General features: G+C 43.0%; 2 protein-coding genes across 5 annotated transcripts; one reads left to right on the top strand and one right to left on the bottom strand.

The window, feature by feature from the left end:
* Positions 1 to 732: 732 nt before the first annotated feature.
* LOC105925176 (sorting nexin-16) lies at positions 733 to 11,752 on the bottom strand. 2 transcript variants are annotated; one of them, XM_036137909.1, is made up of 7 exons: positions 11,441 to 11,752; positions 11,015 to 11,355; positions 4,220 to 4,306; positions 1,326 to 1,474; positions 1,174 to 1,243; positions 952 to 1,088; positions 733 to 847 (listed from the first exon to the last, which is right to left on the bottom strand). In XM_036137909.1, the coding sequence occupies exons 2-7, from the start codon at positions 11,330 to 11,332 to the stop codon at positions 742 to 744; spliced, it is 867 nt and encodes a 288-aa protein (XP_035993802.1). In that variant the 5' UTR covers positions 11,333 to 11,355; positions 11,441 to 11,752; the 3' UTR covers positions 733 to 741. The 2 variants fall into 2 exon arrangements, with proteins under 2 accessions (XP_035993802.1, XP_035993801.1); XM_036137908.1 differs by having other exon boundaries at positions 11,015 to 11,752.
* A 2,924-nt stretch (positions 11,753 to 14,676) lies between these two features.
* Positions 14,677 to 26,196, top strand: LOC105925266 (receptor-interacting serine/threonine-protein kinase 2). 3 transcript variants are annotated; one of them, XM_036137906.1, is made up of 11 exons: positions 14,677 to 15,277; positions 17,271 to 17,424; positions 18,040 to 18,195; positions 18,431 to 18,588; positions 21,454 to 21,503; positions 21,600 to 21,761; positions 22,047 to 22,132; positions 23,821 to 23,928; positions 24,532 to 24,634; positions 25,246 to 25,413; positions 25,548 to 26,196. In XM_036137906.1, exons 1-11 carry the CDS (start codon positions 15,081 to 15,083, stop codon positions 25,937 to 25,939), a joined length of 1,734 nt encoding a protein of 577 aa, XP_035993799.1. In that variant the 5' UTR covers positions 14,677 to 15,080; the 3' UTR covers positions 25,940 to 26,196. The 3 variants fall into 3 exon arrangements, with proteins under 3 accessions (XP_035993799.1, XP_035993800.1, XP_021171291.2); XM_036137907.1 differs by having other exon boundaries at positions 25,551 to 26,196; XM_021315616.2 differs by having other exon boundaries at positions 14,679 to 15,277; positions 24,535 to 24,634.
* The last annotated feature ends 414 nt before the right edge of the window (positions 26,197 to 26,610 follow it).

Consider the following 26,610-nt stretch of genomic DNA (forward strand, 5'->3'; position numbering starts at 1 on the left):
CCAAGAACCATATAGAGATATTAACCATAGTAAGAAAACGAGATATGTCTCTTTTAAAAATAGAACAATGTATTAGGAGTTTAAAAAATCTATTTCATTTTATTAGAATGTGATATTTAAAATATTTAGACTTCACAAAGCTGAAGGTTAAAACTTTTATTGATTTCAAAAATACAATACAAAATTCTACAAATTCCGAAGGGGATAACTCGTTTGGCACAACGAGTTTATACAGCGCGTCTCGCCCATTGACAGCTGGAGATCGGCACCAGCACCTCGCGAACCCAGCAGGGATAAGCGTGTTAGAAAATGGATGGATGGATGGATGGATGGATGGATGGTCTGGGCTATTTCTTTTTTCTTGTCATCAAAATCTCAGCCAGCTGACACCAGAAAATGCTGTTATTGGGCTTTCTTCGTCTGGAAACAAATGCATACAAACATCTTACGGGCGCAACCATGATGACGTAGTAAACTCGCTCAGCTGACAATACAGCGATCTGATTGGCTGAGCAGCAAAAATCGAATCACGTGACCTCTTGGACCGGAGCGCCACAGTTTAGATTTTTTATCGGCTATAACTTATTAATGTGCAAGTGAAAACGTGGGAACATTGGTGTTTTGAGATCACTGCTATGTGTAGCAACTTTTCCTGGTGGAAGAAAGTTGCCCCCTGACAGTTCATACGAAACTTCTTAAGGAAGCGTCCTACAGATTCTGGCCCACGGACTACTAGTTCAGTTAGCGTTTTGATGTGATTTTTTCCTGCCATCCTTCAATCCATTCACATCCGTCTCTTTCATTCAGTGCGTGCTGGTCCTGCTGGAATTTCAAGTCTTTCAAAGCCCTTCAAAGAATGGGACACAGATTTATGAGAAGTGTGAGAGGAAATTCTTTCAGTAAAGGGAAAGAATTGCTGATTTTCTCAAAGTAACACCGACAAGTATTTACCTGCCTTTCTTCAACAGCAGGTTAATGTAGTTCTCTTTATCTTCCAAAGCCTTCTTCAAGGAGTCAACTTCTCTCTGTTTGTCCAAGAGTTCTCTCAGGAGACGATGATTCTTCTGCTCCAGAGTTTCACAAAATACCTGCTCTTATAAACAAAGTGTTGAACCCCATAAACTCAATACATTACTTTGTTGGAGGACATCTTAGAAAAAAACCTAAACTCACCCTACTTTCTTCCATACTGTAAAATGGGCTCTGTAGGTCAACCACAGACAGAAAGTGTCTCACAGGTTCACTGAGAAACCAAAGAGATAGCTAAGAGTTATTTAAAGAGGATTCAGGCCCCCTCAGCAGGAAGGGTTGGAAAAAAGTCCTACCTCGACCTGACATCTTTATGCAACATCAAGTCCTCCAGGAAGGTCTGCAGTCCACACTGCCTCCTCCTAAGAAACCCATCGTCATAGTTATCTTTGAAACGGCGTTTTGACGGCAGTGATGGAAGAAAACTGGGGAACAGCTCTTTAAGCTGAAAAAAGATAAAAAAATTTTTAACTACTCTTGCCATGGCATCAATATCTAGAGAGATCCAACATGACGTTTTTAGCAATAATTTAATTTATTAAGGGAAAAAAAACAACCCTTTGTCAAAAAGTACATTTCCTTCTTGTTAAATTGCGAATTCCCATTACATAAAAAAGATGGGTAATTCAACGAGCCACACCCTGACATGATTGCTGCTAGGGCTGTAAAAATCAAGAAATCACTTATATCACTGGTATATAGAACCAGTTCATCAACATGAAGTTGGCTGAAATATCCCATAAAGCATCTCATTATGTCCCAATCTAGAGATTCAAGAACTGATTAGAAACAAAGTCACTGACATCTGTGAGCTTGGGAAAGGTTACAAGCCATTTCTAAAGGTTTGAGACTCAAGAAACACACACTGCTATTAACGACTGATACAGGAAGTCAGTTGTGAACCGAGAACATCTAGAGTGTTCATGATGCAACAATAGGAAAAAAGGCTGGGCAAAAAGGGCACCCGTAGGTGCCAAAGCAAAGATCAAAAGAAAAAAAAGGAACAGAAAGTCAAACATGGTGTTTGGGATCGTCTGGTGCTGCGTTGCTGCTTCAGGACCAGGATCCCTTGCAGTAATTAATAATGAAATCTGTTCTTTAGCAGAAAAGTCTGAAGGAGAATGTTAACACCTCACTTCCTGAGCTTAAACTAAAGGTAAATTGTTTTATGTGTGGAGCTCTGTGGGACAAAATCCATCTGGCAAGAGTCAGGTCACAAAATCCCTCCACTGTGATCTGAAAGAGTCCTTGCCAGTTATTAGAAGTCCTTGATTGCAGTATTTCCCATCAAGGATGGCACAACCAGTAATTAGTTTTAGGCCACAATTATTTCCTCACATATGGGTGGGATGGGTTGGAAAGCTTTTCCCCCATAATCAATTAAATCATTTTAAAACTGGATTATGGTTTAATTCACAGCACCTTTATCTGACATTAAATGTTTCCCGACCTGTAACATTTAACAGTCATAAAGAAACAAAAAGAGCGAATTTGATACAGTTTTCATAAAATATGATTTGTATGATTTTACAACTGTATACACCAGTTATTCTGCTGTGTGTCAGACAACTTTGAGTATTTGATATGTTTTATATGTTTCACAAAATGTATTAGTTTAGTATTGTGAAGTGTTGGTAAATGGTCTTTTTCTGTAGTTTTTTTTCTTGCTAAAAATGTGTGGGAATGGAGATTCAAATAAAAAATAAAAAAGGGTCTGTATGATGAAGTTCCAGTCAGGAGTATATGCCCACTCATCATGTGCAAGAAAGTCATTAATTTCAAGCTTTAATAAATCACTTGAGCTGCTGTTTCTTTTAGAGTGGAATAATGATACAAAAGGACAACTTGAATGAATTTTAAAAGAAGCAAAAAAAGGTTTGATTTTTTTCATGACTTTTCTCAAATCCCCACATGTTCAAACAAATAAATACAGCCGAATACACGCATACAGCTCCTACTAATGGTCTGTTTAATATCCTGTAGTAAATAGCAGAGAAAACACAACGTTTTTGTTGTCATGCATCCTTCCATTATTCTGACTTGATATTTTTACCATTCTACTCAAATAGAGTAGAGCTAATTTAAATTGGTTGGTTTCCTGGCACAGACCTGGATATCAAGCATGGTTTGCAGATTTTTAATAAATCTGAGTTCAGAGCTTCAGACCAATGAATTCTGCTCTCTAGAAAGGAGAGCGTCCAGCCATCACCTTCTGAGCTTGAGCTCAGGTGTCCCTGGGTCTGAACAACACCTGAATTTTTCACAGCATGGTTTTGCTTTTGTCATGAATCAGAAACAGAGGACCCTGAATTCAGCCAGACAAGCAAGGGTTGTAATAAAAAGGTGATTTATTAACAGAGCAAAAACAGGCAGAAAAGCAAAAAGGGCACCAAGCCAAAAAGCTAGGAGGCAGTGACCAAAAAACTCAAACAGTCCACAGCCAACAACCTAAAATAAACTGGTCAGAAGTCAGGCTGGTCTAATAAAATAAAGTGAGCAGAACAGGTCAAATAATTAAGGCAAAAATTAACAGGATCAGGTAGGGTTTCAGGCAGACAGGCAAAACAGAAAACTGGCAGGATCTGACTTACCCCAGGCAGGAAAAAACACACACAATGATCGGGCCAAGGCAGGAATAAGTAGGGGAGTGAGCAGGTGAATGGAATGAAATTAATTAGACTAGGAGGAGCTGATCAGGGAAGTGGCTGGAGGTGGAACTGAACTACTGACATGTGAAAACAGGTTAAACTAAAAAAAAACAGTTCAAGAACCAATCTAGAACACACAATAAATGATAAGGCCTAACCTAAGATGGAACCAAGACTGAAACAGGACACAAGCTAAAATAGAAAAGAACCCAAAAACAGAAATTAAACTAAGGCAGGAACTTTAAACTATGGCAGCTTTTTTTTCTTAATAAATAAAATCATCCTTTAATAACTGTATTTTCTATTTACCCAGAATATCATTGTTTGATATGAGTTTCTTTAATGATCTGAAATATTTAAAACTGACAAAAAAAGTTAATAAATAATATAACATAAGTAAACAACAGATTACAAATCTGTTGAGAAACTAGGCCTCATCCATCATTTTGCCCCTGGTTTAACATCACTTGAGATCATGGGCTTCTTATGAGGCCAACTGAGAAGGAATTGTGTGGTTGAGGTGTATAGATTGGAGCTCCCACCTTGTCGCTGAGTATGCAGAAGTCTGTGTATCTTCTGAAGATCAGCCAACTGCCTCCTTTGGGCCTCTGGACAAGGATCTTATAAACCTACAAAGCATGCACCAACAAAAATAGACAGAAAATAGACAGAAAGAATCTTCAAGTAAAAGTCCGCTAGCCAACAAGCCATGAAAATTATTACTTTAAAACACATGGAAAACGTCAACAAAACATGCTTGAGTTCCTTTGTACATTTGTTTTCCAAGAGCAGGAAACCTTTTTTGCTAATGTCACCTGAATTTAAAATCAAAGTTACACAGACATCCTCAGCATCAGCTTTAGGACAAATTGTTGATTGGAAATCAGTGTGAATCTTTGTGGCATAAATGTTGAAAACATACATGCTTTAGCACTCTTATGATAGTGAAGCAACCCCAAACATGGACGATATCTGGATACTTGACTGTTGGCAAGACAAAGATTTCATTGTGGTGCTTTCCATCCATCCATCCATCCATCCATCCATCCATCCATCCATCCATCCATCCATCCATCCATATATTTAGCCTCCCTCCCTAATCCACTTAATAGATTCAAGAGAAAAAACCTGGACTTCCCCCCACTTATTCCCAGAGAACCCGGAGCATTCCCAGGCCAGAAGCGACATTTTCTAGTTCTTACAGTGAGTTCTGGGTCTGTACCAGATCTTCAACCAGTAGTGTAAGCCCAAAGATCATCTGCAAAGAGACTCCCAGAAGGTATTTTGATGACATGCCTGAACCACCTTAAGTTGGCTTCAGCTCTCTTGACCATGAGACCAGAGTAGAACCCACTTTCTTGTAGACAAGGCCTTATTCCACCTATCCAACTCCTGCTTTAAACCTAATGCCACTCTAGAGCAAGACACCAAAATGCTTGATATCCTCTACAAAAGAAATAGACTGTCCCGAGGCTCAGGGAAGTAACCCCCTCCATGGAATTACCATCTTAACATGGTTGAGGAATAAGATCCTTGTTTTTACTGACTGGTCCTTGGAGCTGTGTTGTCTCCCATGGCAAATCCATCTCAGGGTATCCAAAATAGTGTTTCAAGGATCTTGGTGAAGGAAGACCACGGTGTGTGCCCTGTCCAAACACACACACACGCATGCCATGTGAGGTGGCAGGTGAAGTGTCCTCGGTGTATTGATTCCCGGCATTTATGCTCAGCATTCATTAAGTCTGCATATACATACGGTTGGAGTCTTCAGTCCAGTGGTCTGTCTTCAAGAGGCTTGCATATGAGTACCCAAACCCAACAAACAGAGGAATACAACCAGCAATAGTGAAGTCTGTTAATGGTAAATGGCTTGTACTTGTATAGCACTTTAACTAGTCTTGACAAGCTCCACAGAGCTTCACACTACAGTTCAGTCATTCACCCATTCACACACACATTCACACCCTGACGGTGGTGAGCTATGTTAATAGCTACAGCTGCCCTGGGGCAAGCTGACAGAGGCGAGGCTGCCATACAACAGCGCCACCGGGCCCTCTGACCACCGCCAGAAGGCAATGCAGGTGAAGTGTCTTGCCCAAGGACACAATGACAGAGACAGTCAGAGCAGGGGATCGAACCGGCAAACCGCCAATTGCAAGACGAAACCCCCTAACCTCTGTGCCACGTCGTCCCGACGGTATCACTTTTGTGTGATCAGCAAAAACAAAAAAGAAGACGATAGCAATAGAGGAACTCCTTCACCCACATGCTGCAATGTACTTAGTGGCTATACAGACTGTGTTGCCTTTGTAATGTTTTTATTTCTTCTGAGAATATACATTATCAAGGTTTCCTCCACCCTTGCTATTTTCCTCTGAATTCACAAGCAAAGTCAGAACTTCCCTCTTGTGGCTGCAGTGCCAAACAACAATGCCAATTTAATAAATGTATTAAAAGTATAAAGCCAGTCACACATGACTACATTAAAAATGGTGGACGTACTCTTCATGTGAAAAAGGGGTGTAAATGGGCCATTGATCCCACCTTGAATGGTTTAGTGAAAGTGGCTAACTTCATTAAGCACGTTAGTCTGTTGATCATATAGATGGGGTGATTTCTCATGGACTCCTTTGCAGATTCAAGATATAATATAATTAAAGCCAACTAAAGACAACTGATAATTTTGTGCCATGTGTTGTGACATCAGGCCATGGGCAAAATTCAGATTGTATTAGGAACAACATGTAACCTGAGGAGAAATCAAAATGGGTTGTAAGCAATGGAATTTCACACATCCACCCAGAGAGACTCACAGCAAGGTGGCCTGCTATAAAGCCAGACTTCACCTGACTCTCTTCAGTCTTCTTGCCTGGGGACTCTGAAGGAGAGGGTCCGTGCTGTGGGACCAGCCAGCCATGCGCTGTCATGGGGCTCAAAAGACTCACAAGCTGGGTAAAATGTGCTTTCTGTAAAACTCATTTCCTATCGCTTCAATGTAGCGACAAAGGGGGAAATTCTCGTTGTCCTCTACGGAGCAGAGAACGTGACTGGCTTCAGAGAACCGCCGGCCAAATTAGAGCTGTTGCAGGAAACAGACTCCAGATGTAGCCGGAGCAGCCAATAGAGCGCCCATTTTCCCAAGCTGAAAGCAAATTCTGGGCTGAAATCGCCTGCTGGGTGCCGGGGACTCGACTACGACCCGCGGTCTGCTCCGACCGCGTTTCGACTAGCACAGAGCCGCATGCCCGCTGCTTTTCCTAGAGTACTGCTTCCCCTTGGATGCCCAAAGTGAACCGAACTCACACAGAGGCACCGATAGGTTTGGCAGAGAAATAAATAGGAAAAGTTAAGTGTGTTATTTAGAATTTTACTTAACCCTTATATTATGTTACGGGTCAATTTGACCCATTTCAGTTTTTGTGTTGATAAAAGTGCTGGTTATACTTTTTTTTTATCATGAAATTTGGTGACTTTTCCTCATCTGGGGTCATGAACTTGGGTGTAAAATCTGGTCACTTTGATGTGTAGTGGAGTGTCTGTGCAGAGTATGAATACAAAGATGATGTTGCGGGTCATTTTGACCCGGACACTTTAATGTGGGTAAGTAGCCGTTCAGATCCAAAACAAAAACATCTCTTTGATGTACTTTTTTTATTTTGATTGTCTCTGAGACCCAGACCCAGGTGTTTGAAGGGAGGGAACTTTCCCACACTAGTCCTTGTCACTCCTCTCATGTCATCTTCACGACACACTCACCAAAAATGAGCTCCCGAAGGATTACAGCTGAGGAGGCTTTATCACAAATTTTGAATTGGGATAGTGATGTAGAAGAAGAGGTTTCAGAGACAGAGGATCTTTCAGAATCAGAAGACAACGTTATTGATAATTTGGATGTTGATCCAAATTATCAATTTTCCTACGATGAGGAGGATTCAAAGGACGAGTCTGCCATTGTCCCCCCAACAGATGAAAACACAGGAATGCAGCAATCATCTTCCAGAGAGGTGACATGGACATCTAAGGACGGTAATATAAAATGGTCAACATCACCACACCAGAGTCGAGGCAGACTGTCTTCAGCTAATGTGATAAAAATGACTCCTGGTCCTACAAGATTTGCCATCGCACGAATTGATGAGATTCAGTCAGCATTTCATCTCTTCATATCCCCACCAATAGAAAGGATTATACTGGAAATGACAAACTTGGAGGGGAGACGTGTGTTTCAAGAGAAATGGAAGCCACTGGATCAGACTGACTTGAATGCTTACATAGGAGTCCTGTTATTAGCTGGAGTGTACAGGTCAAAGGGAGAAGCAACTGCAAGTCTATGGAATGAAGAGAATGGAAGGCCAATCTTTCGTGCAACAATGTCTCTGGAGACTTTCCACATGATATCTCGTGTGATCCGCTTTGACAACCGCGATACAAGAGCTGGTCGACGTGAAAGAGACAAACTAGCTGCAATCAGAGATGTGTGGGATAAATGGGTTGAAATTTTACCTTTGTTGTACAATCCTGGTCCCTATGTTTCTGTTGATGAGCGTCTTGTTCCATTCAGGGGGCGCTGTCCTTTCCGACAGTACATGCCCAACAAGCCTGCCAAGTACGGCATCAAAATATGGGCAGCCTGTGATGCAAAATCCAGCTATGCATGGAATATGCAATTATATACTGGAAAGCTACCGGGAGGAAAAGCTGAGAAGAATCAGGGGATGCGTGTGGTGCTGGAGATGAGTGAAGGGCTGCAAGGTCATAACATCACTTGTGACAACCTCTTTACATCCTACCGCCTTGGAGAAGAACTTCAGAAAAGAAAGCTGACCATGTTGGCAACAGTAATCAGAAATAAGCCGGAACTTCCCAGTGAAATTCTGAAGATGCAAGGCAGACCTCAGCATTCCTCAGTCTTTGCTTTCACTGAAAAAGCGACAGTTGTTTCATACTGCCCAAAGAAAAACAAGAATGTTCTTGTTATGAGTACGATGCACGCTGATGCATCTCTGAGCACAAGAAAGGACTCGAAGCCACAAATGATCCTGGATTATAACTCCACCAAAGGAGGAGTTGACAATCTGGACAAAGCCACAGCCACATACAGCTGCCAGCGCAAGACTGCCCGTTGGCCTTTGGTGATTTTTTACAACATTGTGGACGTGTCTGCATACAATGCTTATGTCCTGTGGACTGAAATCAACCAGCAATGGAATGCTGGCAAATTGCATCGACGTCGGCTTTTCCTGGAAGAACTCGGCAAAGCACTTGTCACTCCCAGAATGCAGACTCGAGCCAGGCCAGCTCGATCCAACAGCAGCAGCAGCTATAATTGAAAAGGTCAAGCTCAGGTCACCCAACCAACATCAAGTGGGGACAGGTGAAAGAGGAAAAGATGCCAGGTCTGTTCCTCCCGAGAGGACAGTAAAACAAGTACTTCTTGTGTGAAATGTATGAATAACATCTGCAGAAAGCACACAGTAACATTGTGCCCATCATGTGGAGAACTTTGAAATTGTTGAACGTTCAAAATCTTAGTACATTGGGGATGTTAAAGGTAAAGTTTAAAAGAAAAGTTGTGTGTAAAAAGTAAAGAACTTAAACAAAATAGTTCTTAAATAAAGTGTTGGAATTAAAATGTATTGTTTGTCACTTGACTAAATGTTTAAGTAATCTAAAATAAATTGGTTATTGGTTTAACCTGTTTTCTTGACTGTTTTGTATGTACTTACACAGTGCGGGTCAAAATGACCCACAACATAATCAATGTAATTTTTTTTCAACATAATGCATTTTCAACATGTTTTTAGAACACGTGAAGCTTACAGGATAGCTCCTGCTAGCATTCTTCAAACCATGCCATTGCCGATGTAATTCAAGTATGTTTTTATGGTTATAACAAACGTTATCTCCACAAGGGTTTTATAGATTGATGGGATATTGATGTTTGTGTTATCCGGTCCACTCATTATGACCAGAATAAATCCGAAGCTTTTTTAAATTAGTGCCGAATATCCGCTAGCCTAATGTTATTAGCTTCTTCATAACTTCCGCTCTTCCCGGATGCACGACTACGATTTGTTTTAAACATAAGGTTTGTTTCGTTTCGCTCCACCAGCGTTCAATAGTGCTATGACTGTTATTGCCACATTAATATGGAATATTAATTTCGATTTAAAGGTTTTTTTTGTATGACTTTAAATTAGCCGATTTTAGCGACCGATCGCTACAGCGACCCCTAGCCTCCCGCAGGAATAATCGCATTAATAAAATGAAGCGTTCTAGAAGTTTACTGATGTTTACTGAGAAAATCATTCTTTAAAATGTCATTTCATCAAATGTTGTTCTAAATTAGTTAAGCTAATTTAACCTCAATTTACATTCTTAAGTTGATCTTTGGTTCTTAAACTGAGATCCGCAGTGAACCAGGATTCACTGAATTATTCTGATGATGATTGTTTGTTTGTTTGTTTGTTTTATTTGGATCCCCATTAGCTTCAGCATAAGCTAAGAGCTATTCTTCCTGGGGTCCTCCAATAAGCAGATGATGATGATGATCAACCACTTTATTTTGTTGTTTGTGTGTACACTGTTTCTTATCTTCTATTTATCTTAATTTTGCTTAGCAGTTTTAGTTAAGTTTCACTAGCCTTGTAGAGAGGATTTGTTGATTGAAATTTAGTGTTAATTCAGATAAACAGCATTATATAATCATGTTCTCTGGATGTTCATTTTATTTCTGTTAATGAATTCTTGAACTTGAAGAGAAGCTGTCACTTATTTATTCTATATGTGTGCAGGGTTTGCTGTTAAAAGATCGCCAGTGCTTGAATCACCCTTTCAACTATTGTCCTTATATCAGCTCTTGAGCTGATCTGATTTTCACCGGACAATACCTAACAGACAGAGAGTTATTTATTAAACATTAAATAACTTTAAAACAGTGTGTAATTGCACAACACAGGCCAAAACTGTTTTGGATGAAATAGGATTTTCTCATGACATTTTCAAGCTAAGAAAAACTTCTTTGTAATGAATCAATAAAAATTCTGATCACTCTTGTCTAAAATGTAATGTCACTGCTATAACAAAAACTGAAACCACAAATCAGCAACACAGAACATTTGAGTTTCTGTCAGAACTTTTAGTCTTGAGAGTTCCTGTAAAAATGTTGGTCACGCAACTAAACTTTGCAATAAACACAGTAACCAAAAGTACCATACCATCTGTTGACAGATGCATATTGGAAGCGTGCGTATTTACATGTACATATGAATTTCCTCCTTTTCTTTCCTTTTACAGAGCTCTACTTGGGGCAGACCTCCTGGTAAAATGAATCCTACCGTGAACTTTGCCCTCTCCTTCAGAATCTCATAACCAAGTAGAGTTGCAGTAATGGATCTCTCTTCCCAACTGTCTCCAGTGTTGGCAGACCCATCCAGGAAGTTTCCTCTGGCTCTGTTACCAGTCTCATTGCAGTTGGTTTGCCTATCTGGTGCTCTGTAAGGTCCATCCCCTTTCCCCAAAGGACAACACCTTGGAATAAAAGCCTCACTGTTTGTTGATGAGTTAATGTGTAGAGAAGCCCCTCTCTTGAAATGGGACCTGTTCACTGTGAACCAGTTCACAGCAAAATGCACTGGAACAAATGGGTCAGCCATCCGACGGTTTTCTGTGGAAGCAACTTGTAAAACACAAAAAAGCAAATTCATGCATAGCCACACGGAATTATATCAAGAAATACTGGCTGACTTTAATAATTGACTTACTTCAAGTTAGAGCTGGAACAAATAGAATATGCACCAGAGCCTCTAGATCCGAGTTCTGATCCTTTCCCAAACTGTGGGATTGTCTTGCTAGCTCATTAAAAACAGTAAGCCACTTTATGGGTTTTTGCCACGTAAGCAGTAGTTATAGTGTAGTAAGGAATTTGCAGACCTTTTGGTTCATAAGACTTTATGATTACAGCAGCTCAATACACACACAGTCACATGCTTCTGTGTGCCGCCGCCTGGAAACACAGCAGGAACTTCCTGTTTCTATTAAACGGCCATTTAAATAAATCAACTCACATTTTGATCATCTGCTGTTATATTTTCAGAGGAAAGATTGTAGGTGATTCTGGTTGGTAAATAATGGATATTTTTTATGTTTAAATCATCTTCTACACTTTAACAGACGTCTCAGCAAAGAACTAACCGATGTACGGCGTTACAGAAAAGCTTATTTTCCTCTCATAGGCAAATAGAACATAAGGTCAGAATGACGACAATAAATAGAAACAAAATTAGGCTATTTTTAGATAATAAAAATATCTGTAATAAAATAAGGAAAATGCCATTTCACTACATGGTATTAAAAGCCTGTCTAAAAAGATAAGTCTTAAGGTTAGACTTAAAGATTCTCTTGTCCGAAGTTAAATGAAGATCTAAGGGGAGGTTTTTCCAAAGTCAGGGTGTTGCCTGGCCCAGTCACCCCAGTGCTTTAACCTGGTTCTAGGGACAACTAATAAAAGGCAACTTGATGACCACAAAGATCTCCCAAAGAGAATAAGACCGGGGTAATATGCATATGTCTGAGATGTTGGTTAAAAGACGGGCATCTGCATTCTAAACAAGCTGAAGTCGTCTCAGGATGACTGGACACCAATATAAAGTCCATTACAGTAATCAAGTCTAGAAATGACAAATGCATGAATGTCTTTCTGTATATCAGTGTGGTTTACAAAAGATTTAACTTTAGTCAGCAAATGCAGATGATAAAAGCTAGATTTGACTACAGAGTTAATTTGTTTAAGTTAAACTCCTGGTGGAATTTTACCCCCAGATTTCTAACTGTTTTATTTAACTTAAAAGGCAAAGCACTGATGTCTGTGGGAGCAATATCACCAAATAAAATAGATTCAGTCTTTTGATGGTTTAAGAATTTTTTTTTACCTAGCCACTGTTTAACAGCAGTTATGCAGTCTACAAAAGATAAAACCACATTAGTCATACTTGGTTTAAGAGACAAATAGATTTGTAAATCATCTGCATAACAGTGAAAAGACACTTTGTGCACAGACATAACCTCCCCTAATGGTAACATATAATTTAGAATGTAAATTTTAGCCTGGGAGATGGGAGTTACGATTTACAACGGAACATAAACTTAAAAATGCACTTAGGGAAAACCACAAGGAAGAGTTTCTGTGTGTCTGTATGTGGCATTAAACTGTGGAATAGACTGGAGGATGAACTGAGGAAATGTTCAAATATACGTGTTTTTAAATCTTTATACAAGAAAATTGTCTTCAATAAGTGAAAAAAAAATGAGGGGCAGTGATGTTTATCCGTTATCTTTATTTTTTATTTGTTGGTGATGATGACAACATTAACATTTTTAATGTTACTATTAATGTTTTGGTTGTGGTAGTTTGATTATTGCAAAAATTATTGTCAATATTTATATATATACATTTTTTTTGCATCCTGTCTGGCCATGTGGCAATAACAATTGTTGTCTAAATGCCAAAAATAGCCCAACAGATTTTACTTTCACAAGTGGAGCCTTACTGTTTTTGCTATAGAGCTCCACTTGATTTTTATATGCAAGAAGCTTTATTAGATTTTATGCTGGGACTATTTCATGTTCAATGAACACTGAAACCAGAAGGTAAAACAGGAAGGAGAGAAACGGATGACACAAAATGCTAAAAGGGAAAAAGGGAAATGTGAAAGAGGAGAGGAAAGGGAGAGAGCAATATGACATCCACTGCATCTGCTTCTACATCAGCAAAGAGATATATTAAAAGAACAGCAAAACCAACAGATAAAGTATTACAGGTACAAATAATCAACGCCTTAATACCATCACTAAAGAACATACAGTAGGATTTAATACAGAATGTATAAAGTGATTATTGCTAAAGGTACCAATAGGGTTTATCTGTAATGAAGTGAATCTGTAAGAACCTGAATCCAAGCACCTGTAAGTGTTTGTGAGAGTGCGCTTGTGTATGTGAGGTTTATCCATAAGAAAATTCTCAGTAGTGGTTGTAAGGAGCCAATGACCCACCCCCCAGAGCACCAAGGCAGATGCCAGGGGAACCAGAACCCCAGATGCCGAGCAAAGATTCCCAAGTGGGGCCAACACAGTGAAAGCTGCCTTCCCCATCTGAGGGAACAGCAGAGAAGGGCCACAAGAAACCCCCCAACAGCAACAACGCCAAAGCCCCCGGGAGTTGCGGGAACGAGCCTGTGGGCTCAACCACAACCCAACCTACTGGTCCATACTCCAACCCCCGGCCACCCCGATCCCAGACCAGACGACCCATGGGCCCATCCACCCGGATATGGGCCAACCAATCAGAGCCCACCCTCAATTAATGTCCTACTTATATGTGTGTTGTGAAAATGTTATAAATGAAAGTGTCTAAGATGAATAATAAAATTGGGGTTAAGGACGTCACCAGACAACTGGGCAGGGAAATCTTTCCCTCTACCCAGCGATGCCCCCATCCCCCAAGGTCCCCACATGTGTGACAGCGTGATGGAGCAGGAAGAGGGAGTTGTGCAGGGATGGGGAGCAACATGCACTCCCAGAAAGCCAACTCCTCTGCTCACATCAGAGGGAGTATCCACTAACCGCACATATGGTTCAAAGTGTCAGACGCTTTTTTCTGTGACATGTTTAAAATGACCATTGAATCATAGAAGGTAAACAGGCCGTCACATGGCTAAAGGCACGTTCTGTCTAACACCTTTCAGGAAAGCCCCCAATTTCGGGAAATTCCCGTACATCTGAAAACTCCCAGATATCAGCATGTGTAGGGGTGTTTTAAACAGAAACTGAAATTAAACTGAACTGAACGACTGAAACCAGTCTTCGTTTTATTCAGAGGCCGTAAACACGCGCTGATGTCATTTCTGAGCTTTACACGTGACTTTTGTTTCCTCCCAACAACGTACCCTATAACCTTCTGCTCCAGTCCAAGTGCTGACATTTCTTAAATCCTGTAGACTTGAACGCATCGCACAGACCCGGAAGTGTGTTGTCATTGGCAGCACAGCGAGCTGCCTTAAATAACCGCGGACTGAGCTCCCTTGGCAGCGCCGTCGTGTGTTAACTCCCCCTATCGCCGGGTCACCAGGCAACACTCCATCAATAAACCGATAGGTGAAAGCGTACCTGCCCAGTTCTGACGCTCTCTTCGTCGGCGCTATCACCTTACAGCGCCGCTGGCTCCGCTCTCCCAGCCCCCCTGGTTAGCTTAGCTCGCTAACAGTCGCGACGTTTCGGCACGCGAGTAAATGGGATAGCTGTTCCTCATTGCGATTGACCTCAAGAGGCGGTTAGTTGTGCTGTGCTGTTCGCTGCTGAGCCTGTCCTGTCCTGTCCGCTCGTCCATCGCTGTGACCAGAGGCTGCCATGGAGCCGCGCGGGGCCGCGGGCTGCGTCAACATCGGGACCCTAACGAGCACTCTGCCGGCGATCCCTTACCAGAAGCTGACGGACCTGTACTACCTGAGCAGAGGGGGCTTCGGCACCGTCTTCAAGGCGCAGCACTCCGACTGGAGGACCACCGTGGCCATCAAGTGCCTGAAGCTCGACTCGGTCGGAGAAAGGTACCGTCGTCGCTTTGTCGATGTTGCCTCCTGTGCAAAAAAAAAAAAAAAAAAAAGTTTATCTGGGGATGGAGTCTCAACCGATGTTAATTTGTAGGCATAATTCAGACGGTGCTGTACTTTCACGCCGTCAAGTGGCGTCAACAAAGACGTGGTTGTTAGCTGCAGAACACGCCAAGCCTGGCCTGGGTGATCCTTCAGGTGACTGTCGCACATTTGACGATGCCTTGCTGGTATCTTGTCATGTTGCAGACTAAACGGGCCGTGGGGGGTTTCGATGACAGACCGACACAGAGTTGTTCCTTAAATATACAGTGGAATGAAAAGGGCGCAGGTTTTAATGTTTACAGTTAACAAAAAAAAAAAAAAAAAAAAAAAAACATCTGAAAAGTGTGGCATGCCTTTGTGCTTCATCCTCCTGAGTTGGTGTTTTATAGGACCACTAGTGATAGGCGCCACAGTCCCTTTGGGTGAACTGAATCACTAGAATCAGTACATTAAAATGATTCGTTTACCGAATCATTAAGTGCCTATAACTACATTTCTGCTCCTTCCACCATATTAGGCAGTTATCATGGTTTAGTGTGCTATTCATAGAGCTTACATTTATTAGAATATAAAGTGTGTTATTTATATAACTTTAACAGCCTATTTTGTGTCTTTACAGTTAAAGTAGGCAATAAAGATGAAGCAGACTTTTCAGGCTCCCCACCCCCTTATTTTGATGTTCTAGTCAGTCAGCAGCTCAGGTTGAAGAAGCAAAAACAAAAGAAAAAAACGTCTCAAAATGAAACTTTCTGGTCAAAAGAAATATCAAGTTTTCAAGTCTGCGATGCGTTGCTCATGAAATAGGCAAAAGTGCATCGCTGAATACAACTTCTGGGTCAAAAATCTGTCACTTCTGAAAAAATAAATTTTATATATATATATATATATATATATATATATATATATATATATATATATATATATATATATATATATATATATATATATATATATAATTCCACATCAGAGAAAAGTCCAATAGATAAATGAGTGCAATGAATGAAAGGTACTGATTCATGAATAAGAGCAATGAATACTGTGAGGGAAGTACCAAGTAAAGTGGTTGAATGCAAATGCACTCCAAACTTGTCTTTTTGTAAATGTCAGAGATTTTTAAACTGTGTTTTAGTCTGTTTCCACCTCTCAGCTATGGCCTGCTCTGTCACCGAGGGGCTTTAATGACACGCGTTCAAGCTGAGTGTTTGCGCTGTGACAGAAGGTGTAAAAAGTTTCACAAAGCTTCGATTTAAACAAAAAAAACTAAAACTGAACCTCCAGTTGAGGGTCGGATAACTTTCCTGGGTCTCCTCTGTAAGATTTCAGAGCTCTGGGATCTGCCACAGTGTTAGAGGTGCGCTCAGCCTGCCTGTGGTTGTTGCTTTTAGGGGTTTACGCCAGCAAGGCTGTCCCTTTTTAAAGCTGCGCATGCCTGAAGAGCTTCTCCCAAAGCCAACAAATATGCAGATGCCTTTACTTAGTCTTCAGCATCATGTCAGCATGTTGCTGATAAGCCTGGAATTTTCTTTACTTGATCAACTGGAGTTTCTGTGACATATTTAGCCCTCCGCCTCAGGTGGAGACATTTAAAGCACTCCCTTGGATATGACGGCTGTTGAAGAGCTCTATTGCATGGGCGCTGTGCGTCATCAGCATTCAGAGCAAGCTGGGCCTCAAAGCAAACACAAGAGATAATTGGAGTGTTCATATTTATGTAAAACTGCATTCTTTTAATTCTTTTTTACCACTTAATCCTGCTCAACAGTATTAGAAGGATTAAAGTGTCTATATTTAGACAAAAATGTAGCACAAAATGTATATGGGGTTGATGTGTTTGTCTATTCGGGACGTTTCCTATCTCTCGGTGTCGGCAGCATGTCCTCACCACTGTGGCATTTTGATTGCTCGCTGGGGCCAAAGGTCACCCGCGTCTTTGGCTGTGTTTCAGAGAGAGGAACTGCCTGCTGAAGGAGGCCGAGGTGCTTCACAAAGCCAGGTTCAACCACATCATCCAGATCTTCGGCATCTGCAACGAGCCCGAGTTCTTCTGCATAGTGACGGAGTTCATGAGCAACGGCTCCCTGGACCAGCTGCTGCATGAGGTAACCGCAGGGCAACCTGCAGCTCCAGGCCCGCCGTGGCCGGTCCTGCTCCTCCAGGGCCGGCGCCCCGGGTGCTTTGGATGTTGGCTCGGCTCGGCGCGGCTGGAGTAAACGAATGCTTCGTTAGATCCTCTGAATCTCTGCCAAACCTGATGACATGCAGGGGAGATAATACAGGGGCTGGAGTCAGCTGTGCTGGAGCAGGGACCGCCTGCAGGACGCCGGCCCTCCAACACTAAGTTCAACATCACTGCTTTCCACTGCTCTGATTCTCATATCTGCAACAAACTATCGTACGAAGCGACTAAATGTCCCGCGCTGCAGAAGTTCAGCTTATCTGCTCAGTGGAACTGTTCCTATTTTTTTTGTAACTGCGGGTCCGAGGCTTTGTTCTCCTGCTCCAACCGTGTTTGCTTTACGTTTGTCAAGAACGAGGGCATTTTGCCTTGGCTTCCCTGTTAGTGAAAATAAAAGTGAAACGCTGAAGCCTCCGGTCTTCGGTGAAAACTCTGAAACAGTTAAACCTACATGAGCTAATTAGCAGTAAATTCTCTGTTATTTTTTTAACTCTTTCATCTCATTTCTCGACTAAAGCACACCCTCTGTGACCCACAGAAAGAGCTGTACCCTGTTCTGGCCTGGCCTCTGCGTCTGAGGATTCTGCATGAGATCGCCCTGGGGGTTAACTTCCTCCACAACATGACTCCGCCTCTGTTACATCATGATCTAAAGACGCAGAACATTCTGCTGGATGGTGAATTTCATGTGAAGGTATGCTTCAGAGACATGGCGGCCGTACGTGGGGAAACGGGGACGCTTGAATCAGAGTTGTGCCGCCAGTGAGCTCTAGAAAACTTGCCTGAATGTGTGCGTGGTTACGTCAAATCCCAATGAAAATGCATTTTAGGACGATAGTAATGAGACAAAATGTGGGAAAATGAAAGCGGAGTGAATACTTTTGTAAGGAAGGTACTTCCTGTCATGCCTTTGTTCTTCCTCCCTGCAGATCGCAGACTTTGGTCTGTCAAAGTGGCGACAGCTGTCTGTGAGTAAAGGCTCCGGGTCCAAGCCCACAGAGATGGAGGGCACAGTGATCTACATGCCCCCGGAGGAGTACGAGCCATCTAAGACCCGGCGGGCTGATGTCAAACATGACATGTACAGGTGAGGCTTCAGAGCTCATGTGATTGCTGCTTCAGGCAGGTTTAAAAAGCGCTCCTTATCTTCTTAGCATGGTTAGAATTCACGGTGCCTAGTAAAATTGTTCACACGGCTTCATCTTGTGCACATTTTGTCACAACAAACGTGTGAAAGGAAGTGGTCACATGAGACCAAAAAACGCCTGCATGCAAAATGCCATTTGTGGCTGAAAGCTACGACAACACGTGAACCCTGAACACGGCAAGGCACATTTATTTGTAAAGCACATTTCAGTACAGAGACAATGTAAAGTGCTTTACATGATTAAAATACAGGAAATAAAAGCAGGTAGGAATAAAATGTAGAAACAAAATAAAACATGGGAAAATAGAAACTAAAAGCAAACATTAAAAACAGTTGGACTACATAGTTGAACTAATGATGTTTCAGTAAAACAGTTTAACTAGAACAGTCGAAGGCAATCTTAAACAAATGTGTTTTTAATCTTGATTTAAAGCAACTCAGGCTTTCAGCACTTTTACAGTTTTCTGGAAGTTTGGGGGTTACAGAAGACAGAGCAGAGATAGAACAAGAGAGACAAAAAGCACAGAAACATGTCATCTCAAGGCACTTTACAAAGTCAAATTCAATCATATTATACAGATTGGCAAAAAATGTCCTATATAAGGGAACCAGTTGATTGCATCAAAGTCCCGACAAGCAGCATTCACTCCTGGGGAATGCAATGCAAAACTAGAGAACAGTAGAAATCAGTAGAGTGAGAAAAATAGACCCTGATGTCCTCCAGTAGCCTAAGCCTATAGCAGCACAACTATAGAGGTAGCTCAGGGTATGAGCCACTCTAACTATAAGCTTTGTCAAAAAGGAAAGTTTTAACATTAGTCTTAAAAGTAGACAGGGTGTCTGCCTCACGGACCAAAACTGGGAGTTGGTTCCACAGGAGAGGAGCCTGATAGCTAAAGGATCTGCCTCCCATTCTACTTTTAGAGACTCTAGGAACCACCAGCAGACCTGCAGTCTGAGAGCAAAGTGCTCTGTTAGGAACATACGGGGTAATCAGAGCTCTGATATATGATGGAGCTTGATTATTAAGGGCTTTATACATTAGAAGGAGAATTTTAAATTCTATTCTTGATTTAACAGGAAGCCAATGAAGGGAAGCTAAAATTGGAGAAATATGATCCCTCTTGTTGATTTTCATCAGAACTCTTGCCGCAGCATTTTGGATCAGCTGAAGACTTTGAGCTGCATTTTGTGGACTTCCTGATAGTAAAGAATTACAATAGTCCAGCCTTGAAGTAACAAATGCATGGACTAGTTTTTCAGCATCACCCCTGGACAGAATATTTCTAATTTTGGCGATATTACGGAGGTGAAAAAAGGAAACTAATAAGTGGAGCATAGGAACTAAATGCTGCTTCTCCTTGTTTGGTTCTGGTTCTAGGTATGCAGAGCAGGCTGGAGCCAGAAGACCTTAGTGGTCTGGATGGTTGATACACTGATAACAAGTCTGTGATGTATTTAGGTGCTAAGCCATTTCAGGGATTTATAGACTAACAGAAGTATTTTAAAGTCTATTCTCTGAGATACAGGGAGCCAGTGTAAGGACTTTAGAACTGGGGTGATGTGCTCTACTTTCTTAGTCTTAGTGAGGACGCGGGCAGCAGCGTTCTGGATCAGCTGCAGTTGTCTGATCCACTTTTTAGGCAGACTTGTGAAAACACTGTTGCAGTAATCAATTCTACTAAATATAAACGCATGGATTAGTTTTTCCAGATCCTTCATTAGTCCTTTAATCCTGGAAATGTTCTTCAGTTGAAAAGCCTTCATGGCTGGTGAAGAAATGTTCTTCACCATGAAAGTCCTCATGGTGAAACGTGGTGGTGGTTGCATCATGCTGCGGGAACTTTTACCTTGAAGCTGTGCACTGCATCTGGATTCAGCGCACACAGCAGATCTATGCAGCGTAGCAAATAAAATCCAAGCTGAACTGTAATCAAAATAATAAATCAGGTTATTTTTTTTTTTGCTATCCTGGTGAGATGGTGTTCCACGGTACTGCTCTGTGCGGCAGGTGCTGATCGGAGCGCTGCTTGATGGGTGGGGCAGGTGGTGGTGTGCATCTTTGTTCCTCCTGCTGTACGTCAGCTGTTTGTCTGGCTGTGTTTTAGGGATCTGCTTATCTGAGACAATAACGGCGTTTTTCAAACAGTTTGATTGTTTTTTTTTTTTAAGCGCTACACCTGCCGTTTGTTCCTGGAGCTCTGCTGCTCCGCTGCTGTTGGAGTCCTTTGCAGTGACGGCTGCTGCTGGTTTCTGACCAGCCTTGTTCTACTTCTGTTTTAGAAAAGCAGTTCTGTTTATACGTTTCCATATGAGTGCATGCCTAGGGGGAACTCCCCCCTCTGTTGTGTGATTGTGACAGCCTGCAAAGGTTAAAGGTGTGGGAAGAGCACTAAAGCGCAGATTATGAATGGTGGTTCCCCTGCCTGTCAAACTGAAACACTGTGCTGTCATGTCAGGGGCAGAGAACAAAGGAGGGAGGCGTTTTGAAGGTCTTCCTTGCCAGAAAGGACTCGGGTTATTTGATCGGCCGCAGAGTTTGTAGGCGAGGAAATAATTCCTGAAACACGAGCGAAGTTCGCTTTTTGTCTGTGGCTGCGTAGGGTTCCCTCTGACATGTGACCTTTTCAACTTCTGAGGAAGAGGCTTGGATTGCTGCAACAAAATGGAGCAAAGTGCACCAGTCGTCACACTTCCCCAAACGTGTCTTCTCTGAGCAGCGCAACCCACCGGCAGCGCCACGCGCCCCCTCCTCAGGGGAAAACCAATTGCCTAACTGGTTTCTCTCTGATATTTACTCCTTAGCTATGCCATCATCATGTGGGAGGTGCTGTCCAGGCAGATCCCGTTTGAAGGTAACTCTTTGTTCTCAGACTTGTTCTCACAGTAGGCAGACCTGTATCTCCCTTACGGCGAGCTGAACCTTTTTCCCCGTGTGCCTGTGCGTCCAGAGGTGACGAACCCCATGCAGATCATGTTCAGCGTGCTGCGCGGGAAGCGTCCCGACACCAGCCAGGACAGCTTGTCCGCCGACATCCCCAGCAGAGAGACGCTCATCAGCCTAATGACCAGTGGCTGGACCGCCAACCCCGACGAACGGCCGTCCTTCCTCAGTAAGCCCAGACAGCCATTCCTCCCTCTGGCCTTCTCCACCGCTCCGAGTGGCTTCTGTTTGTCACCGCGAGGAGCAGGAATCACGTGAAAGTTTATCTTGGCCAGGCATTGATCCGGTGTGAGCTTCCCCGTCACACGCAACCCGTTTCCCTGTCGTTAAAACAAATACCAGCAGAGATGGACTGCAGAGAAGCGTAGCAGCTAAATGCCAGCTTCTCCTCAGCAGCTTCAGCTGCAGGAAATGTTCAAGCCATCCGCTCAGCTGACGTCTGTCTCTTTTTCAGAGTGTTTGATTGAGCTGGAGCCGATGGTGAGAAGGTTCGACGAAATAGACTTCCTGGAGGCCGTGCTGGAGATCAAGAGGTCAAAGGTCAGTCACAAACATTTCCACTCTTTTTTTTTAATTGGTTCTTTAATGTGTTTCAGTCATTTTCTTGTGAAGCCTAACGTTTTGATATGTTCCTTTTTAGTGCTTGAAGACATAAGATATAGAATAAAACATTGTTGGCTTGCATTGCTAATTGCTGTTAGCACTAAAACCAATTGGAAATCTTGCAGTTTTCCTACATTGAGCTGAAACATGCTTGGCTCTGGTTTGACTTAATTCCCAGTTCTGACTTGCCAGCTTTTGTTTTAGACTGCTAAATATCTCATGAGCTATTTTTTTTAAAATCATGATATAGCTGTTAACATAAAGGTACTGTTTTTCAATTTTACCATCTACTTTTACCATCTCTGGAGAAAAGCACCCAGCATGCCGCTGCCGGCACCATGTGCCGCAGTGTGATTGGTCTGAGGTGCAATCTTACGGTTTCTGCAGCACAAAGGGTCGGCACACGTTTGCTGTCTGCTTCATGGTTTGTGGCAAACTTCCCACGGCTTCCATTTAACGATGGCCTTGTTGCTGTCGGCCTTTCATCAAAGTCAGATGTACGCAGTACACAACTAATAGTTGTCAACGGATCCTCACACCTGAGCTGTGGGTGTCTGCAGCTCCTCCACAGCTACCATGAGCCTCTAGCTCTGATTGTTTTCCTTGCCCAGCTTTACTGTTTAGGTCTGTCTAGACCTTCTTTCCGTTGTCACATGATGGACTGTGTGATGTTCATATCTCGGGATATTGCTTTAGAACCTAACCCTGCTTTAAACTGAAGCAGAACTTCCTCCCTGACCTGTCTGCTGTGTTCCCTGTTCTCCGTCATGCTGTTTCGTCTCTGATGTTCTCTAACAAACCTCTGAGAAGAGCTGGATTTAGACTGAGATTAAATCACACAGCGCGACTCGGTTTATTGATTAGGTGACTTCTGAAGGCTCTTGCCTTGCACCATGGAGGTTCCTGGTTTGAATCCCAGCCTGGGGGTCTTTATTCATGAGTGGGTATGTCTCTCTGTTCATGCAAGGAGTCTCTGGGTACTCCCACGCTCCAAAAAGAGGACCATTAGATGACCTGTGGAAAAACAAAACTGTTAACCCTGTCAGTAAACGAGTGTGGAGTCAGCCTACACGTGATGCTGTCCACAAATATCTTGTTAGTCATCATTAGTCAGATGGATGGAGCCGTTCCCCAGCTGAGGAACATGTTCTCACCAACTGAGACCGATTACTGACTCAACTAAACCAAGGGAAGCTGCAAATTGAAACTGTAATTTGGGACAATTTGAGCAGTAATGTGACGTGCACCAGAGGCTGAGCTAGAAAATCCCCTTAAAGACTTCCTTCTCCTTTTTGTAGTTTCACTGCATCTGTGAGCACACCAGTGAGATCATTGTTTCTAGTTGTAAAAGCAGCTTGAAGGCAGAGGAAGCTGAGGTTACTGAGTTTATGAGAGGGAAAAAAATACATTCAGTCTTAACAGTTATAAACATGAAGATGTAGCTGCAAATCTAAAATTCACAATTAAATATGAAACGAGTAGAAAAATGCAGCAAAGAAGCTTTGCTGCAACGCCTTAGGACGTCAAACCTCCAGTTTGATTTTTCTCGCTTCTGCAAACCTGCAGGTTATTTCTGTATTCAGGTAGATTGAAACGGCTTTGTGACGTGCCCTCTTTCCTCACAGCTGAGACGGAGCTCAGACTGCTGTGCAGCGCAGCCTCCGGCGTGTGAGAGGAGCAACGAGGCTGGATCTCTGAATAACCTGAAGGAGCGCGTCACCCCATGGCCTCTGGTTAGTGGTCCCTCACCCCTCACCCGCATGTGACAGAGAAAGATTCACATGTAACGCAAAGACAACAAAGCCTCTTTCAGACATGCCGTGCTTGTTCAGCCTGGAGCAGGTTTTCTCAAATGTTTGAAGCTTTTGCCGTAATCTGAAAGTAGCAGAGCTGATTCGACGACTCGTCTTCTGTCTGATCGATAGAACAAGGATAGCTGATAAATAGATGGGAGCACTTTAAAAAGCCATTTTAATAATAATGGTGATATTATTACACAATAATAAGGATGATGATAAAATGAATTTCATTGTCTAAAGTACTTTAAGTAAGAGAAGCTCAAAGTTCTTCCATCCGTCCATCTTTAAATCCTGACCTGTTCAGCAAACATTATTTGTTTTACTTGCAGCTCAGGTTTCTGGTTTGTTTTCGCTTAATGGCATAAAAAAGTGTTTGTGATTCAGGAAACCTTTATTCAGCGTGGCTGTTGAGTAAGTAGAAGACGGTCTGAAAGAGGCTTTGAGCTCCCTGTATGGGTGAAACATGAACTTGATGTATTGAAAACTTCCCTCTTTCTGTGGTTTGGTTACTGAATCCCAGATGTGGTTCTGTCTCAGCAGTGCACCTCACAAGCTTCCTGTTTAGGATCTTACTCCTCCCAGGAAGAAAACATCTCCCAACCAGGCGCCCTCATCAGCACCAATGCTGCTTCCTCTAAACGTAATAATCTCTTGGCTGATCAATCACACCGTTCCACAGAAGTCTGACCTGCATCGACTAGCTTTTAGTGCCGTGTTTTAGGTGATCCGACACAAAGTAGTGCCTGATTGCTCAGGGGATAGAAAAGGAACATCGTCTGAAAAGGATGGCCTGCATTTGCATTCAGCCCTCTTTACTCTGACACCCCTTATCATCATCTGAAAAGCTACAATGGAATAGTTTAGAGATGATTAATGCGTGAGAATGGCCCAGTCAAAGTCCAGACCTAAATCTGGCTATCTGTGGGGAGAAATGAAAATTGATGTTCAGAGACTGAGCTTGAGCTGTTTACCAATGAAGAACAGGCAAACGTTTCCCCAGACGTGGAGCTAGAGCTGCAGTAAAAAGCTGGTTCTAGAAAGGATCTGGCTGAATGCAAATGCGCTCCACACTTTCCAGATATTTGTTTAGAAAAATCATTTTTACATTGCATTTTAAATCAGTTTTTCTTCAAGGTAATTTATCCATCAAAGCTCCAATGAAACACGTTCATGCTTTTATGTGACAAACACAAATACATTCACCGCTTCCTCAGATGGGTTCTCACCTCGGTTTTGTTCTCGTCGATGCAGAAAGCCTTCCCTCCTCCTTCATAGCTCCTAATCTGGAGCATCCGCAGTCTCTGAAAGACCCCTGTGAGGTGAACGGCTGCCAGAGCAACAAGCCGATGAATGATTTGAACATCCCCGTCGCCCCCGCCGCCGAGGCTGAAACGCTGTTGGAAAACCTCTGCCTGAAAGGTACAGTCAGCGTCTGGATGTGCTCGTTGATGGAGAGTTGTTTCTGTCCGGCAGATGGTCCTCCTGGTCATTTCCAGGAGGAGAAACCACAGCTAAACCGTTTGTTCACCACGATGTCTGTTTCTCCTCTGCAGCAGCTGATTACTCTCCTCCCCTGCGCCACTCCCCTCCTTCGCAAGGCCCCGTCGCCCGCTGGATGGCGACGCGGCGCGAGGACATCGTCCTCCAGATGACGGAGGCGTGTCTGAACCAGAGCCTGGACGCGCTGCTGGCCCGCTCCATGCTGATGCGCGAGGATTACGAGCTGGTGGTCAACCAGCCCACGCGCACCGCCAAGGTCCGCCAGCTGCTGGACAACTGTCACAAGCACGACGAGGACTTCTGCCGCATCGTCGTGCGCAAGCTGGTGGACAATAACCAGGGGGGCCTGAAGCCCTACCCGCCCGAGATCGGCTCCCCCACCACGGCCGCCGTGCCCAGCGCGCCGCCGCTCCTCGCCTCCTGCAGCGGCCAAAGGAACTTGTAGCAGCGGCCGCAGGGAGGCAACAGAAACTGTTCAGGTTGTTGGCGGCATTACACTACAGTTCCCCCTCTGTGGCCCTGTTCTCAACGTGTTCCTCTCAGTTTCTACCCGGGGAAAGTCAGAGGGGAAGAGCGGGCTGCACAGCATCACTTCCTGTACAAATATCATGTCCACCCTGAGGATTAGATGTTTTTATGAAACCAGACGGCTTTAGACTGTATCAGTGATTTTATTTAAAACGGGTTAGATTAGGGCGGGGGGGGGGGGGGGGGGGGTTATTCAACTGCAGGATTTAACTGACCCTGGTACCAAAATGCTTTTTGGGTCTAGCTCTGGTCCCTTTTTGTAAGCCAGTGTGTGTTCAGGGTGAGTATGCATACAGATTTTCTTGTTGGTGCTTATTTAAGTAGTTGAGGTAGCAGGACTGTTGCAGCATTGCTCTGAGAAACCTTTCCTGGTTAAGTTTACCGCCTCAGTCCAGTTAGCTTTTGTCCCTCACAGTTTTCTCTTGGTGTGGGTTCATTCTGCAGAAAAAACAAATTACTGAGATTAAAGATGTAGAAATGTCCACATGCCTGCAGAAATGAGCTGAGGTACCGTACTATAAAACCCTGAATAACAGAGGTGTGTGTTGGATGTTGAAAGCGGACCACTAAGACCGGCCGGTCTTTTTG

Source organism: Fundulus heteroclitus, chromosome 6 (assembly GCF_011125445.2).
Source record: "Fundulus heteroclitus isolate FHET01 chromosome 6, MU-UCD_Fhet_4.1, whole genome shotgun sequence".
Lineage (NCBI taxonomy): Eukaryota > Metazoa > Chordata > Actinopteri > Cyprinodontiformes > Fundulidae > Fundulus > Fundulus heteroclitus.